The 14544-nt window shown below is 43.4% G+C and overlaps 1 protein-coding gene across 3 annotated transcripts; it reads right to left on the reverse strand.

Annotated features, from left to right (window-relative positions):
• Window positions 1-5923: 5923 nt before the first annotated feature.
• LOC123147927 (cyclic nucleotide-gated ion channel 1) lies at window positions 5924-13247 on the reverse strand. Of its 3 annotated transcripts, none has more exons than XM_044567256.1 (8): window positions 12998-13247; window positions 12041-12150; window positions 11091-11622; window positions 10470-10682; window positions 8746-9035; window positions 8552-8663; window positions 7659-7895; window positions 5924-6999 (listed from the first exon to the last, which is right to left on the reverse strand). In XM_044567256.1, exons 2-8 carry the CDS (start codon window positions 12067-12069, stop codon window positions 6301-6303), a joined length of 2112 nt encoding a protein of 703 aa, XP_044423191.1. In that variant the 5' UTR covers window positions 12070-12150; window positions 12998-13247; the 3' UTR covers window positions 5924-6300. The 3 variants fall into 3 exon arrangements, with proteins under 3 accessions (XP_044423191.1, XP_044423192.1, XP_044423193.1); XM_044567257.1 differs by having other exon boundaries at window positions 12041-12161; window positions 12998-13237; XM_044567258.1 differs by having other exon boundaries at window positions 11990-12150; window positions 12998-13236.
• Window positions 13248-14544: the final 1297 nt, after the last annotated feature.

Genomic DNA, 14544 nt, shown 5'->3' on the forward strand with positions numbered 1-14544 from the left:
GGGGCAGGGCACCCCAAGAGGGACGAGATTCACAAGTTCCACAAGTTGGACAAGTTAGGTTTAGACAATAGCTCTCGAGATAGAGCACTCTTACAACCGTGATCATCATCATTAATATCAATGAAGCAGGATGTAGGTTTTTACCTCCACCGTGAGGGGCCGAACCTGGGTAAAAACCTCGCGTCTCTCGTTCCACTCAACCCCTCTCAAGCTACCACATATATGCGTTGGCCTCGCGACTAAGTTCTGACACTAAGGATATCTGCCATGACAATTCCACGACACAACCCGCCGTTTCTCGTAGCTTCAGTTTCAATTGAGTTGCCTGCTTCCGCGAACGCTTGTCCTCCCGATAGGCGGCTCGCTCCCTCCTCACGTCCCTCTCCGATCTCAATTGCTTGTAGAACTGGCGCTCGTCGACGATGTCCTGCGGGAAGCCTCCGCGCCACACCACCAAGGCTTTCACGTCCTTCTCTATGATGGTGAGGCGACGCTACCGCCTCCGGTAGACACAACGATCCTCGTCGGTGAAAAGCCGCGGGAGAGGCGCCAGATCCTGCGCCCGCTGGCTCGACACGTTTGGAAAATTCATATCCCGACGAGGCCTCAGGGGGCGCCACGCCGCCGCGTCGTGCGCACGGGCCGCCTCCTCTGCGGTGTCGAAGGTGCCGAGGACGAGACGTTTCTCGCGAAACTAGATCTCGACGGAGAAGGCGCCGGAGCGGCGCTCGCGGACTCCGCGAAAATCCGAAACGCCCAGGCGGCGGATCAACATGGTGGCGCAGAGGCGGCGAGAGTGGACGATCGACAGAGTGTGGAGGGAGCGCCTTCTTTATAGCGAGCGCCGGCCGCGGCGCGCGCGCGAACCTTCCCCGCGCGCTGGAGCGCCAAAACCAGGGCAACGGCATGATGTTAAACGCGCGCGGTCATGAAATGGGTCGGCCCGTTGGGCGCACTGCCGACCCAAAACTAAAAAAGTGCGGATGGCGGGCAGGCGGCCGACCCAAATGGACAAAATGCGGATAAAAACATTGTCCATTTGGGTCAGCCCGATGGAGTTGCTCTTAGGTCGTGCTTGTACACATCCCTTGCAACTTCAACAATTTACGCATGTCCGCAATTTTCTCTCTCTTTCCGGACTCCATGCGGTGGACAGCTATGTGAGGCAGGCGATGGGGTCGTCAAGTTTGGTGCGCCTCGTTTTCCTGCACCACAGCCATGCACGGAAGAGATCATGCGCTTGTCTCCCATGCGTGCATGGTGGTGAGCTCGCCATGTTGGCGAGTCTGTTGCACAGATGGTGCAATCGGATAGGAAACGGACGCGATCAGTGGATAAGATGTGGATGTGGTGCTGGATTCTCAGGGTCGACGTCGTCCATCCGGATGTGGACACGCAGAAGCGGCTCGTCGCGACATGTCATCGTGAGACTGATGGCCAGTCGATCGCTCCCAGTGTCGTTGCCACGTTTGTGAAACGAGGGGGAAAGGAAACCTGCCAACGTGCGTGTCGGTGACCGATGTGCCCACGAGAGGCCAGGACTGCGCATAGTTTGTGCAGGATGATGACAATTCAAATCCAGCACACTAGGCCTTCAGCGCCTAGTTCATGACAAATCAAGTGGGTATTGCTTGCGACCTGCACATTGGACAACAGCAATGCAAATTCAAGCAACAGTTTTACTGTTTTCTCTCCCTCTCTTGCAATTTGGAAGGTTTTGTCCTGAATTTGTGATCGACAGGCAGAGAGCATTTATAATGCCCGGCATTATAAACCTTAGAATACTTCTTTTTTTGCGAAAACCCTTAGAATACGTATTTTAAGGTTTTCAATTTACTAGCGAAACACATGGCATATGCCATAGAAAAATATTTTTACATTCATTATCGAATGAAGTTTCTACACATAATTATTTTGAAGAATATTACACATGTTTTTTAGTAAAATTAAAGATAAGAATCAGGAGTCTAGACAGTTATGTCTGAGCTTTGGCTAAGGCGTACTCTGAAGCACTCTCTCCTCGGGCTGGCTTCCCTTGAATGAACAATCGACAGACAGAGATCCCGGTTTCGCTGGCTGAAAGAGGGCGACGCCAACTCGAAATTCGTCCAGGCGGTGGCTAATGGGAGGCGTGCTAAGAACTTCATAACACATATAAAACATGGAGATGAGACCATCACGAACCACGACAAGATGGAGGAAGTGTTCTCGGAATTATACCAATCATTGATTGGTACTGCTCATACTCAGAACCATACTCTCGATCTCCAGTTTTTGGGCATGGAGTTTGTTGATCTCAGCGAATTGGAAGAGATCTTCACCGAGGATGAAGTATGGGCCGTCATCAAGGAACTGCCAGCAGACCGAGCCCCGGGTCCGGACGGATACATCGGGGCGTTCTACCACAAGGACTGGAACATCATAAAAAAGGACATAATGGCGGCACTTCTTAAAGTATTTGTTGGAGACGGTCGAGGCTTTGCCAAATTGAACCGAGCGTTGATCGTGCTTATTCCCAAGAAGGCGGATGCGGATACGGTGACTGACTACCGCCCCATTAGCTTGCCGCATAGCATTTCCAAGCTATTTGCCAAGCTACTTGCCATCAGATTGCGACCGCGTATGCGAGACATCATCACCTTCAATCAGTCAGCTTTTATCAAGGGGAGACTTACATGACAATTTCCTTCTGGTGCGGCAAGTTGCAAGAAAAATCTCGGCAAGAAAGAGCAAAGACGTCTTCCTCCAGCTTGACATCTCTAGAGCTTTTGACACTCTCTCATGGCCTTTCCTCTTCGAAGTCCTTGTTTGTGATTGCGATGGATGCCCCTACGGCAATCTTCGCGAGAGCCCTGGAGGAGCGAGTCATAACCAGCTACAGAGGCATCTCCGCGCAGCAACGGCTGTCCATTTATGCGTATGACATAGCTCCCTTCATTCATCCCTACAGACAAGACCTTGAGTTCATCAGATGCGGTCTCGAGATGTTTGGAGAGGCTTCAGGCCTTAAGGTAAACTACAACAAGTTGACGGCTACACTCATTCATGGGGATCAGGAGGACAAGGAGAGAATCCTCATAACACTTCAATGCCCGCTGTCCGAATTCCCGTGCAGATACCTCGGACTACAACTAGCGATCAAACAACTCACCAAAACCGACCGGCGGCCCATGCTTGATCTTGTGAGAAAATTCCTTCCTTCTTGGCAGCGTGGTCTTATGCAATGATCGGGACGTCTGATCCTTGTCAATTCTATCATTGCGGCGAGATCGGTCCACCAATTGCTCATTCTTGAGGCCTCGAATTGGGTCCTGGACGACATAAATGGTTGGATGCGTGCTTTTTTCTGGGCGGGCAAGGATAAGATTAATGGAGGCCAATGCCTTGTCGCATGAAACTCCATTTTCCGCCCTCTGAAGTTTGGTGGTTCGGGAGTAAAGAATCTGCAGCGCCAAGCATTGGCTTTTAGGGTTCGATGGGAGTGGCTCCGACGTACGGATCCTAACAGGCCATGGCAGGTCCTCTCCCTCCTTGTCGACATAGATGCTAGAGCAATCTTCGATAGCCTAGTGCATATCTCTATTGGGAAAGGAGATAAACTGCTCTTCTGGAGAGATCGTTGGATCCATGGTTTTGCGGTCAAGGATATTGCCCCTTTGGTTTATGCCTTAATTGACACTCGGACGATCAACCACAGAACAGTGTAGCGGACCACCTTGGACGAAAGATGGGCCAGCGACATCTCGGATAACTCCTCCTTCCAAGTCCTAATGCAAGTTATGCACCTTCGGCTGGCCATCACTACCGTGCAGCGGGACCTCACTGCGGATGATGCATTCTCCTAGCCTTGTGCAGCCTCTCAAACGTACTCGGCGCGCTCCACTTATGATGCTTTATGCCACGGTTTGATCTCCTTCCCCCAAGCTAATGCTATCTGGCGGAGCTGGGCCCCTCTCAAGTGCAAAAAATTCTCCTGGTTGGCGACGCAAAGGAGAATCTAGACTTCCGATCGCCGAGCTAGGCATGGCCTTCAGGACTCGCCTTCCGCGTGCTACACCTGCCTACAGGATGACGATATTGTTGATCACATCCTGACTCGGTATGTTTATGCCCGCGAGACATGGCATCGCTGCTTTGATATGCTAAACCTACCCACCGCGGTGGTAACGCCTGATGACTGTTTCCTGGAGTGATGGATGACGCAGAGACTTACATTTCAAAAGGAGGACAAGTGTGGGTTCGACACTTTGGTTATCTGTGCCACCTGGTCGATGTGGAAGCAGCGGAATGCTCGTGTCTTCAATCAATCGGACAGGGCAACAATTAGATGCGCGGGCTTTGGCCAACAGCATTTTAGATGATATCAGAGAGTGGAGATTAGCTAGAGGCGGAGTAGGTGGATTACAACGTTTTGTGAGAGTGTAGTTTTTATTTTTTGTTTTGGCGTGGGTGGGCCAACAGTGGTGTTTGCACTATTGTTGGCTTCTTGTAATCAACTTTCTCCCTCCTATAAAATTACGGTACGCAATTTGCGTACTCTCGAAAAAAAAAGACCTGAGAATCTATGCCGACTTATAACTCGATCGAAAGGAAGGACAGAAGGTCGTACTTCATGGTTGAAGTTCTGGAACATTTTATTCATTGCCATTTCTACTTCCAAGGCAACCCGAAGGACACGCGCCAAACCACCCTGAGGAGAGCTCCAGCACTACACATCGATCGAAGCAAAGCGGAGGAGATCAACCATGAGTCTCCAAACTACTCCCTCCGTTCGGAATTACTTGTCTCGGAAATGGATGTATCTAGAACTAAAATACATCTAGATACATCCATTTCTGCGACAAGTAATTCCGAACGGAGGGAGTAGTTCCTTGTGGCGGTCAAGTCCCGAGAGCTACCAGGTGCTATCTATTTCTTATTATTTTGCATTGCAAATTAATTTCGTCAAAGAATTTTTTTTTGCTTCCAGTTTGCACTACTTTGTGTACACATGTCAATCCAGTGATGGTCACCATGAGGTACAACCTTTCACGGCTGGATCGTAATACAAGATTTTTTTTCACAAGTCAATACACGACCCTTGCTAGCACAAACCGATTATGACGATACACTGGATGGATTCAGGAAAAAGAGATGACTGGACAGTGGACTAATGAGAAGAAGAGAAAAGAAGTCTTTGTTACAAATTCAAATCCATTTGCAAAATAATATTTTGCACAAAGTCTTGACCAAGAAAGCAACCGTTGCCCTATGGTTGAAGCTGAAAGAGATATGCATGACAAAAGGTTTTTCTATCAAGATGCATCTGAATCAAAAACTATTCCTGCACAATTATCCTAAGGAAGGCAATGTTTTAAATCACATAATTTAAAGAAATTGCATATGATCTAGTAGCAAGGATGTTAAATAGAAGAAGATATGGCTTAATGATGCTATGTTCACTGTTAAGTTCTTACACCAATTTTAGAGATGCAATCGTATACGCCCGTGATACTCTCGCCCTTAATGAGGTTTATGAAGCTTTGCATTCCAAAGAGAAAATGAAACTAATGTTGTCTCGTGGTGGTTCAGGTTCATCCCAAGCCAACAGATTAGAAGAGCTCAAATAATGAAAACAGAGGCAAAAGACCAAACGGCTGCCGGGGGGGGGGGGGGGGGGGGGGGGGGGGGGGGGGGGGTGGGGTGTAAAGCACAATATATAAGAGTTCATGAAAGATGATAAACAAGAACGAGTTGTATTAGAGGTCGATAGCAACATAAAGCCCAACACAGTACTGTAATTTGGATCACACAATTTTCTGTCTCTTCTATTTAATAAAGAAGGTTCTATTTAATAAAGAAGGCAATGTTTTAAATCAACTTTCAAGTTGCAGAATATATCATAAACTGAATATAATGGATCAGACATTAACACGTATGTCTATGGAAATAATGTAAGAATCCATTTAATTCTATGTTATGTAAGTCCACATACGAGTTTGTACCTGCGGGTAAACGCACTTATCAGCTGCTAACACAGTGGGACTATGCTGCATCCTCTGATGGCAACACAAAGAGGACTAGGCTGCGCTCACTATGCACAAATGATGTACAGCACAGAAGACCAGATAACTAATCAAATCACACCATTACCTATATGTGTTACTGTCTACACCAGGTAGCAATATATCATCATTCAATCATTACGCTACTGCGAACCTCCGGCTCACCTTTGAGCCGCTAGCGAAAACCGTAAGCAACATCAGCGATGCAACTGCACAGATCGTGCAGAAAATAACACCATCAAGGCACTCATGCAAACTACTGCTCCTCGGCGGAAAAGTTGGGTTCTGCTGGCTTCTGCAACAGCCTTGCAGGCACCCTTTCCTGCAGCCGGGCCTTCCGGGTGGCATTTCTCCTCAAGGTCCGCATCATGTTGCGAGCAAAACGTGAAGCGTATATTGCCGCACCAAAGCTGAGCGAAGTGGAACCGTCGTTCACAATCGCGAGTTGCAGCCTCTCCTCCTTCTCGCGCAGAGCATCTTCCATCTTCTTTCTGCAGCGCCTGTGCCAGGCCGCTTGTATGAAACAAGCGGCCCAAGTTCTCCACTGCTGGGAATAGAACCTGAAGGTGTGCCGGAGCTGTTTGCTGTGTAGCCGGCGAAACTGTGTGGCTACAAACTTCAGGTCTTCAGCCATCAAAGCAAAGGCTTCAACTTCAGACATTGACTTCACTGTCCTGGTTGAGCTGGGGAGACTGGTTGCTGAATTGGGATCAAGAGCCCAGGTAAGAAGCTCCTCGCCACAGAAATCTCCGCTTTTCAGAACATCAGAGTTGAAGAAGCCAGTTTTTCCACCGTTTGTTGTCATGCTCATGAGGTTTCCTCTCGTGATAAAGATCATTTCATTTACTGGATCCCCCTCACGAACGATGTAGCCACCTTCTGTGTACAAAACAGGCTTTAGGCAGTCGCACAAAGCATTCAAGAGCTGATCATCCATTTTTTCAAACATTGGAACCTGAAAATGAAAAAAGACACATTCAGGGTAACCAAGAGAGCAAGATCTTGAACGATACATCAGATCACCATCAAAAAGTTGCTGCCTCAAAGTCCAGGGTCTCCTTAAGAATGTGCTCAAAGAGTGTCTCCCAAAGAAACAGTGTGCTAGTTGCTAGGGTGCTAGTAAACATTACACAGGGTCATGTCAATCCAAAGTACTGATAACACATGAATAAATGGGCAATACTTCAGATGCGCAGATATTAGAAACAAAAGCTGGGCAATGACACTGTATGACCATATCCAGTTGGATACCTTCCTAAAAGATGCAAACCCAATAGGAACCAATACGGATCATTCATAAGTCATAACTCGGATGATTTGGTGTAAAAATAGCTCAACTGTTTATTTGACGAGCATATTTTCCAAAACTGGCTCATCCTGGGATTAACAATTAACAATTACAGCTCAAGTGATACTCTTGTTTGGAAAAAGTAAAGTGCAACAGGAAGAAATATGGATTATTCACGACTTTATTACTGGGTGTATATAGTTCGATTGTTTGCTTAATTAACTGGTTTTTTGAAAACTTCCTTAAAATTGGGACTAGCATTAGTATTTATCGCCAGCGCAGCAAGTTACTCTGCAATCAGATACTTGTCTGTCGTAAGAACATACCCTCTTGAGAAGTGATAAACAAAGATGTCGTTTTATAGCCCTTCTAAGATCCTTGGGGAGGTTCATCAGGAGATGCTCTTCATCAACCCCGCTTGTCTCTTGCCATCTGTATTGTTCATAACGTCGTATTCGCTCCTTGAGGTTATCAGGAAGAAGTCGATATGACATCCATTGATCTGTGTCACGGCTTTTCACTCTAGTTTCTTCTATTCTCAGAGTGGCTGACTGCAAATAAGTCTGAAAATCACAAAAAAGGACAAAAGAAAACAGTAAGCACTTAGAGCATGAATTAGTTGCCCAAATAGCACAGGAGTCACCTGTCAGCAAAGAACGACATAATTGATATTTTAATATCTGAGAGAAACTGAAACAATCTTTGTATTACTTACTGGACAACTTGACACATTAACCTCTTGGTGTATATATTTTGAAAATAAAAAATTAACCTCTTGCTATAGTTATTTGAAAAATCAACCATTTTTGTGCCAAGACTATATTGGTTTATCTCATAAGTCATAATGATATAGCGCGTGAGATAGTTCCACGACTTTAACTGTATGACGGTAGTATTCACAAGTCATCGCCAAGATGAGTCCATCTTTCTCAAGATCAGTTGGACAGTTTTTTTGGCTTTATGTAATTCAACAACAAATATTTCTTCTGTCATGTAATACATTTAAGCACCAGTCTAGCACGCCAGATCGCCGACTGATCATGGAGGAATCAGAATCATAAAACATTAGCATGTTTCTGTTTCCAATGCAAGTTTTATTCATGCAATAACTTTCAAGGATGATAATTATTATTTTTATTTGAAAGATATCTACAATTCTGAACTAAAATAGAGAAAACGAATAAGAATATTCATAGCTATCAGTGACACATATTATTACCTGCATATTACCGATCAGAAGTGAAAACAGAACTAAGCCTGATATTGAGACAAAAACTGCAAACAAATTCTCCCAAGCATAAGTGCTTGTTTTTAGGTTTTGGCCAAGCGAACTGCATTAAATAGACCAAGACAGATATAAGTGTTATACAATCTAAATATATTTATGTAATGCAGTTTCGTCTTTAGGCAAACCTGAGATTTTGCAGACCCCACCAGACACAGTAAAATAATTTTGCGAAGAAATTTGTTGATTGCGAAACATTATTTATAGCTGGCAAATAGATTCCAAAGAGTGGGTCTGGAAGATTGTCTGCGGGCGTACTTGGAATGCAAACATTCTGTAAGAAAGCATTTCCAGCATTTGTATCACCATTCCCACAGTATAGATATGCAGCTTTACAGCCTGTTTTAAGACTACATTCATGTTTCCAGCAGGCATCTTTCCGTTGAATAGAAAGCAAGTACCAAACTGCTCCAAGGACCTGCAGCACTTAAACATCACCGGTAAACATTTAGCCATTGAGGCTTAGTTGCATTGCACATTTGAACTTCTGAAAAGTAGTCCATTATGCTGAATATAGAACTAGATGATGACATACAAATCAACCTAAAATGCTACATACCACCTTCACTTAAATAACAGATGTCACTTCAGACATTGACATGACCTAGAATATACAAACTCGAGTAATTGACCATTGAAAGTAACAATACTAATAAGTTAACAAAAATTATAAGATAATATTATATTATAGAAGACTTGTATGATAAACCAATACTATTAGAAAATATTTAAATAGATTGTAAAAAGTGGAAACCAGTGTAAAAATACCCCTTAGCAACACTATTAGGAAATTGGTACATATGTGCTAGAATATTTCTCGACAGGGTGCAGAGCTTATCAAGGCCATGCTTATTTGTACAGAAGGTATCGTCTAGAATCCTCAACTAGTTGAACTGTGACGCCATGTGCCCCACAAAAGTTCGATAATCTAGTGGATTGGTGGCAAGCAGCGGTCAATGGATTCCAACCTTACTTTAGGGGCTACCTCTGGGAAAAGAGAAATGGAGCAACCATCTAAACAAAGCACTTAGCCCCCAGCATTTCCCTCTAAGATTGGCAAAGACTGAACAATGAGGAGTACCCCTCAGATACAGCAAAATCATACTAAAAAGGGTCAGTGTTTGCACTCCGTAAAGTGATAGATCTGGAGAAATATATATTAGATGTAGTAGGCTTTTTTCACGCAAAGGATACTTTTAATTGGCAGAAGTACTGGATACACCTTTCTTTAGTGACTAGTTGTTTGAAACAACATGCAGCAAATAAACAAAGAAAACTTTACGACTTATATACAGTATAAATTGGTACTCCCTCCGATCCAAAATAAGTGTCGTGGTTTTAGTTCAAATTTGAACTAAAACCACGACACCACGACACTTACTTTGGATCGGAGGGAGTACTAAAAAGCTAATGCTCAAAATTAGAGCATGTACAAACATGAGAAGTACGATCAGGGTCAATGAAGGAAAAGAACTGCACCAAAGCCACATGTATCTTTTAGTCATTTATATCCTATCCTTCACGGAAAATTTACTACTCATTATGTTAACTTCCCAATACTGCTGCGCCAAGTAGAATTTTCACAGATAGGAAACCAATGTGGATGTCATGCACAATTATAAAAAAAATGAAACGGGAAGAAATGGAACTGTACAACTAACATACTGTGTAGCCCCATCGACAAATTTAATGGAAAATCGCATGCAAAACTGAGGCACATTATTTGTAATCCACATAATTTCTTACTGTACATGAAACTGCTCATGCTATCACTATCATATTGCAAAAATGAACAGCTGGTTTACATAGTTACAGTTTTCACAATACAGAAATTAATGAACTAAGCACTTACATGGCTAGCAAGCATGTAAATTATTAGATTGAAGGCAGCACCAGCCCATGCTGTCTCTGTAATTATCCCAGCAGATCTAGTGATTTGAAGATATAATGGCCTTATCCGGATTAGCCGAGGTACATATTGGCATATAACTATAAGCATCAAGATGTTTTTGGCTTTCATGAACTGTGAGCCCTGAAGACGAGGCAGAATGATCAAAATGACCACCTGGTAACAGAAGTTAATCAAGGTTATATGCTTGACTTCAGGACATAATGGTAAAAAGGTGTATATTTACTGCACTATGGGAATGGGAACTGCAAATTACAGAAAATTCACCAAATAGAATGATAGCATCGTCATAATCAATATTCATCTCAATCAACACTCCAATATGTGAACTGGGACAGCGTAAGTATATCTCTTGAAACAGGCAAAAAAACTATTTTTATACAGTATAACTCTTGAAGGTGAAAAACTATTTTAACATAGCTCCCATGCATGGACTACCAGGCGCACATCCACATGAATTAAATTCCCATATAAGATAGTATATGATCTTAAATGTAAAGAAGCACTTGCTATAATGTGATCAAATGCTTCGTGCTAAGCTTAACCAAGTAGATAGCATAGTACCTGAGGGAGGGGTAAAACAGCACAGACATCAATCAGAAAATATGTTGACAGATACCGCTTTGCTATAGCATATCTGTCCTTGACCAATACACCCCTGCCAAAATTTGTAGAGGAAGACGTGATAAAGCCTGTCCGAAACTGGAATATGATATGGAGTATATAAAATATATCTGTGAAAGAGCGCAGGACACTTGCTGTGATTTTCATCTTCCTATCCAAATACCAGCAAGGAATTTTATCATTGATAACCGGGATATAGAGGAACAATGGGTCCACAGAGACTGCAAAAATACATGATAACACAAATATCTTGTTCCATCTTTGCAGAAATGGTCCTTGAGGGTGAAAAGCATTTTGCATGGACTTCCGGTCTTCCAGCATTGATCTCTTCAAGGTTTTCAAATGGAAAAAGTTTCCAAGGAATGCAAATAATCCACCAGTTCTTTCTTTAAGTGATCTAAATACACTATGTCTGCATGGTGAAACTGTGTTCTCTGAGTTAACAGATGGCTCTGATCTGCAGTCCTGAAATCTGCACACATCATCAAGCCAAGCAAAACACACAGAACAGTCATAACATGAAGGGTTTTTTTTTTTCAGTGGTTCATCCTTTACATAAAGTCAGACAAAATTGTGTTCCTTCTGTTTGCAAGAGAGAGAAAATGTGTAGCTTTAAGTGCAGCTTTAGAGGCAGAGAATACCGCTGACCCATTCTGAGGTAGAGGGACCAATCAAACAGTTGTATGATGAAAGTAGAGGCACCAAAGTTCCATGTACTCTTTTTTACTAAAGGATCTATCACACTATTATTCACATGTGTTATGTTAATTCTTCAAAAATTATGTGTTGCATTGCTAACTTGCTATAACAAAGAGTTGGAGGATGCAAATTTGACAAACCATTGTTCCATGGAAATTTCTCAAACGGCAGGGGGGGTGTAAGAAATTGACCTAACATATCTGTCCTCCCTTTCCATCATTATCTCCACCAGGCGAACAGTTAGCAGCTAAGGCTGCTAGATCAGTTCTTCAATTTGTGGAATTTGCATAGATTGAGTTCCCTGTTGATTATCTAGTATAAGTAAGAGCAACAAACAAGAACTTTGTACATCAACAAGACAACAATCCCTTAATACATCTGACAGAAATGTCCAGCGAGGTAGCTTAAATACAGTCAACCAGATTACCAAATAAAGGATAAATGGCGATTCAGAGATTTCGATGTGTAGAAACAAAATCCTGACAGGTCAAATATAGGGACTCTGATCCCTTGGTATACTTTATAACGGATAACCGTCAAACTACTGGGTGGTTAGGTTAAAGTTTGCCAGACTGATAAAGGTAACTAGGCAGCGAGTATAAATACCATAGAAATAGTTGCAAAGGTTTCCAACATAGCTCAATTTCCATGGGCATCCAATTCGGACACAACCAAAGACACAATACATATAAGAACAAAACAATCGCCGTGACCATAGAGTCACCCTATATAATAATTAGATTGTTCCTTTGACAACCAACTCAATCGCTGCTGCGACAGACAAACAGTATAGCAGAGTAACGTTAAAATGCCAAATTAAGCCTCGCTCAAATCAACCCTCTAACCCCCACGGTTCCGCCTAACACTTGGCAACCACAAATCCAACCCCGCAACCTCTACAGCCACGGCAACAGAGCCTGACTTCCATGCTCAAACTGGATAAAAACAAAATTAACGACGGACAGAGAGCCGCAAGCACTACAGAGGCTACAGTACGATCACGCTCTTCCCGCAGCAGTGCGCAGAAGCCGCCAGCTCGCCGCAAAATCACACGGCCAGAGCTAAGCGCGCAGAGGACCAAACCGCGGAATCTTAAGACGGAGCGGCCAGAACTGCAGCAGGTCCGAGCAGGCGAAGCGGGAGCTTACCTAGGGTTTGAAGAGGGTTCCCTCTCTCTCTCCCTCCCTCCTTGCGCCGTGTTAGGCGGGCTGGCGGGTGGACGGAGGAGGGGAATGGGATGGGCGGTGGGGTGGAATGGTAGGGGAGACCGGGGCTTCGCGGTCATGCGGCATGGTGGTCGTCGTGGACTGGAGGACGAAGGGGGAAAGGTGGGTGGCCGTGGAGGCGTGGACCCCTCCGTGATGGACTCCGCAATGACCCTGCCTAGTCTACGCCGTCGAGCAGGCCGGCCCCGGTTTTAAAATAGTTCTACGAGATTTGGACCTTGTTTTTGGCAGCCCTACGTCTCGCTTATAACGAGGCTAACACACAAAATCATTAATAAAGAGTACTTCTTCTAAAAATCACTTTCATTTAAAAAAAACACTACTATCCCGAACGCAACAAGTGATGCACTGCATGCACATCATTTGTTACAACAAGGGAGCTTTTTTTCTTTTTTTCAAAGATTCGTTTATTCAAACGTTTTATCTCTTAAACCGTGCGTCCAATCTTGAATTGTTTTTACCATTGGATTCCTCGCGTCGAGATCTTCAAAACTAAATCTAGGTTTTGACAAAAAAATCACGAAAAAAATAGACAAAAAAACTGAATCGAGCACGTTCTTTTTGCCTTTCAGAAAAAGGCACGACCGTGGCTCTCGCGAAAGAAAAACAGTACCTCTTGCGGAAACAAAACCGTACCTCTCGCAGAAGTAAAATCGCTCTCACTGAAAGAAAAAGAATAAAAAAATTCTGTTTTCGAGAGGCACGGCGAAAGCAAAACCGTGCCTCTCGAGGAAGGGAAAAAAGATAACACTCTTTTTCCGTTTCCGAGAGGCACGATCGTGCCTCTCGCGAAAACAAAAGCATGCCTCTAGCAAAAGCAAAAGAAAAAGCGTTCTTTCTCGCAATATTTTTTGTCTAAAAGCTAAGGAAGAAATGTGAAAAATCAAAAAGCCAAAAAACGAAAGAAATGTCCAAAAAGCCAAAAACACGCGCAAAATAAGCAAAATCTGAAGGAAACATCAAGAGCACGACATGTAGCGGCGACTGAGAACGGCCATGCCCACCTCCAAGTGATTGTTGGGAGGCTCCCGAAGGAGGGACCGTTAACTAGTTATCGCTCTCCCTAACATGCTCTCGCATCAAGCGCAGGGGAGGCGACGTCTTTGTTTTGTTGTTTTGTTTTCTTTCTTTTTTACTTTTGATTATACTTCCAAATTTTTCAAGTAAATATATTGCAAAAAACACTATATATAAAGCATTTGAAAATAAATTTAACCAAGAATTTGAAAATGGTTAAATGCATATAAAAAAATGTTTCTCATGTATACAAAAAGATATGCAATTTGAGTGAAAGAAGTTGATCATGTATTTAAAAATGATAATCAAGCTTTTAAAAAATGTTAAACAAGTATTTAAAAAAATTTACGCAAGCATTTAAAAAATGTTAAATGTGTACAGAAAAAATGTTGAAGATTTATTAAAAAATATCAAACTTGTATTTGAAAAATGTTAATCAAGCATTTGAAAAT

Source organism: Triticum aestivum, chromosome 7A (genome assembly GCF_018294505.1).
Source record: "Triticum aestivum cultivar Chinese Spring chromosome 7A, IWGSC CS RefSeq v2.1, whole genome shotgun sequence".
In the NCBI taxonomy this organism is placed as follows: domain Eukaryota; kingdom Viridiplantae; phylum Streptophyta; class Magnoliopsida; order Poales; family Poaceae; genus Triticum; species Triticum aestivum.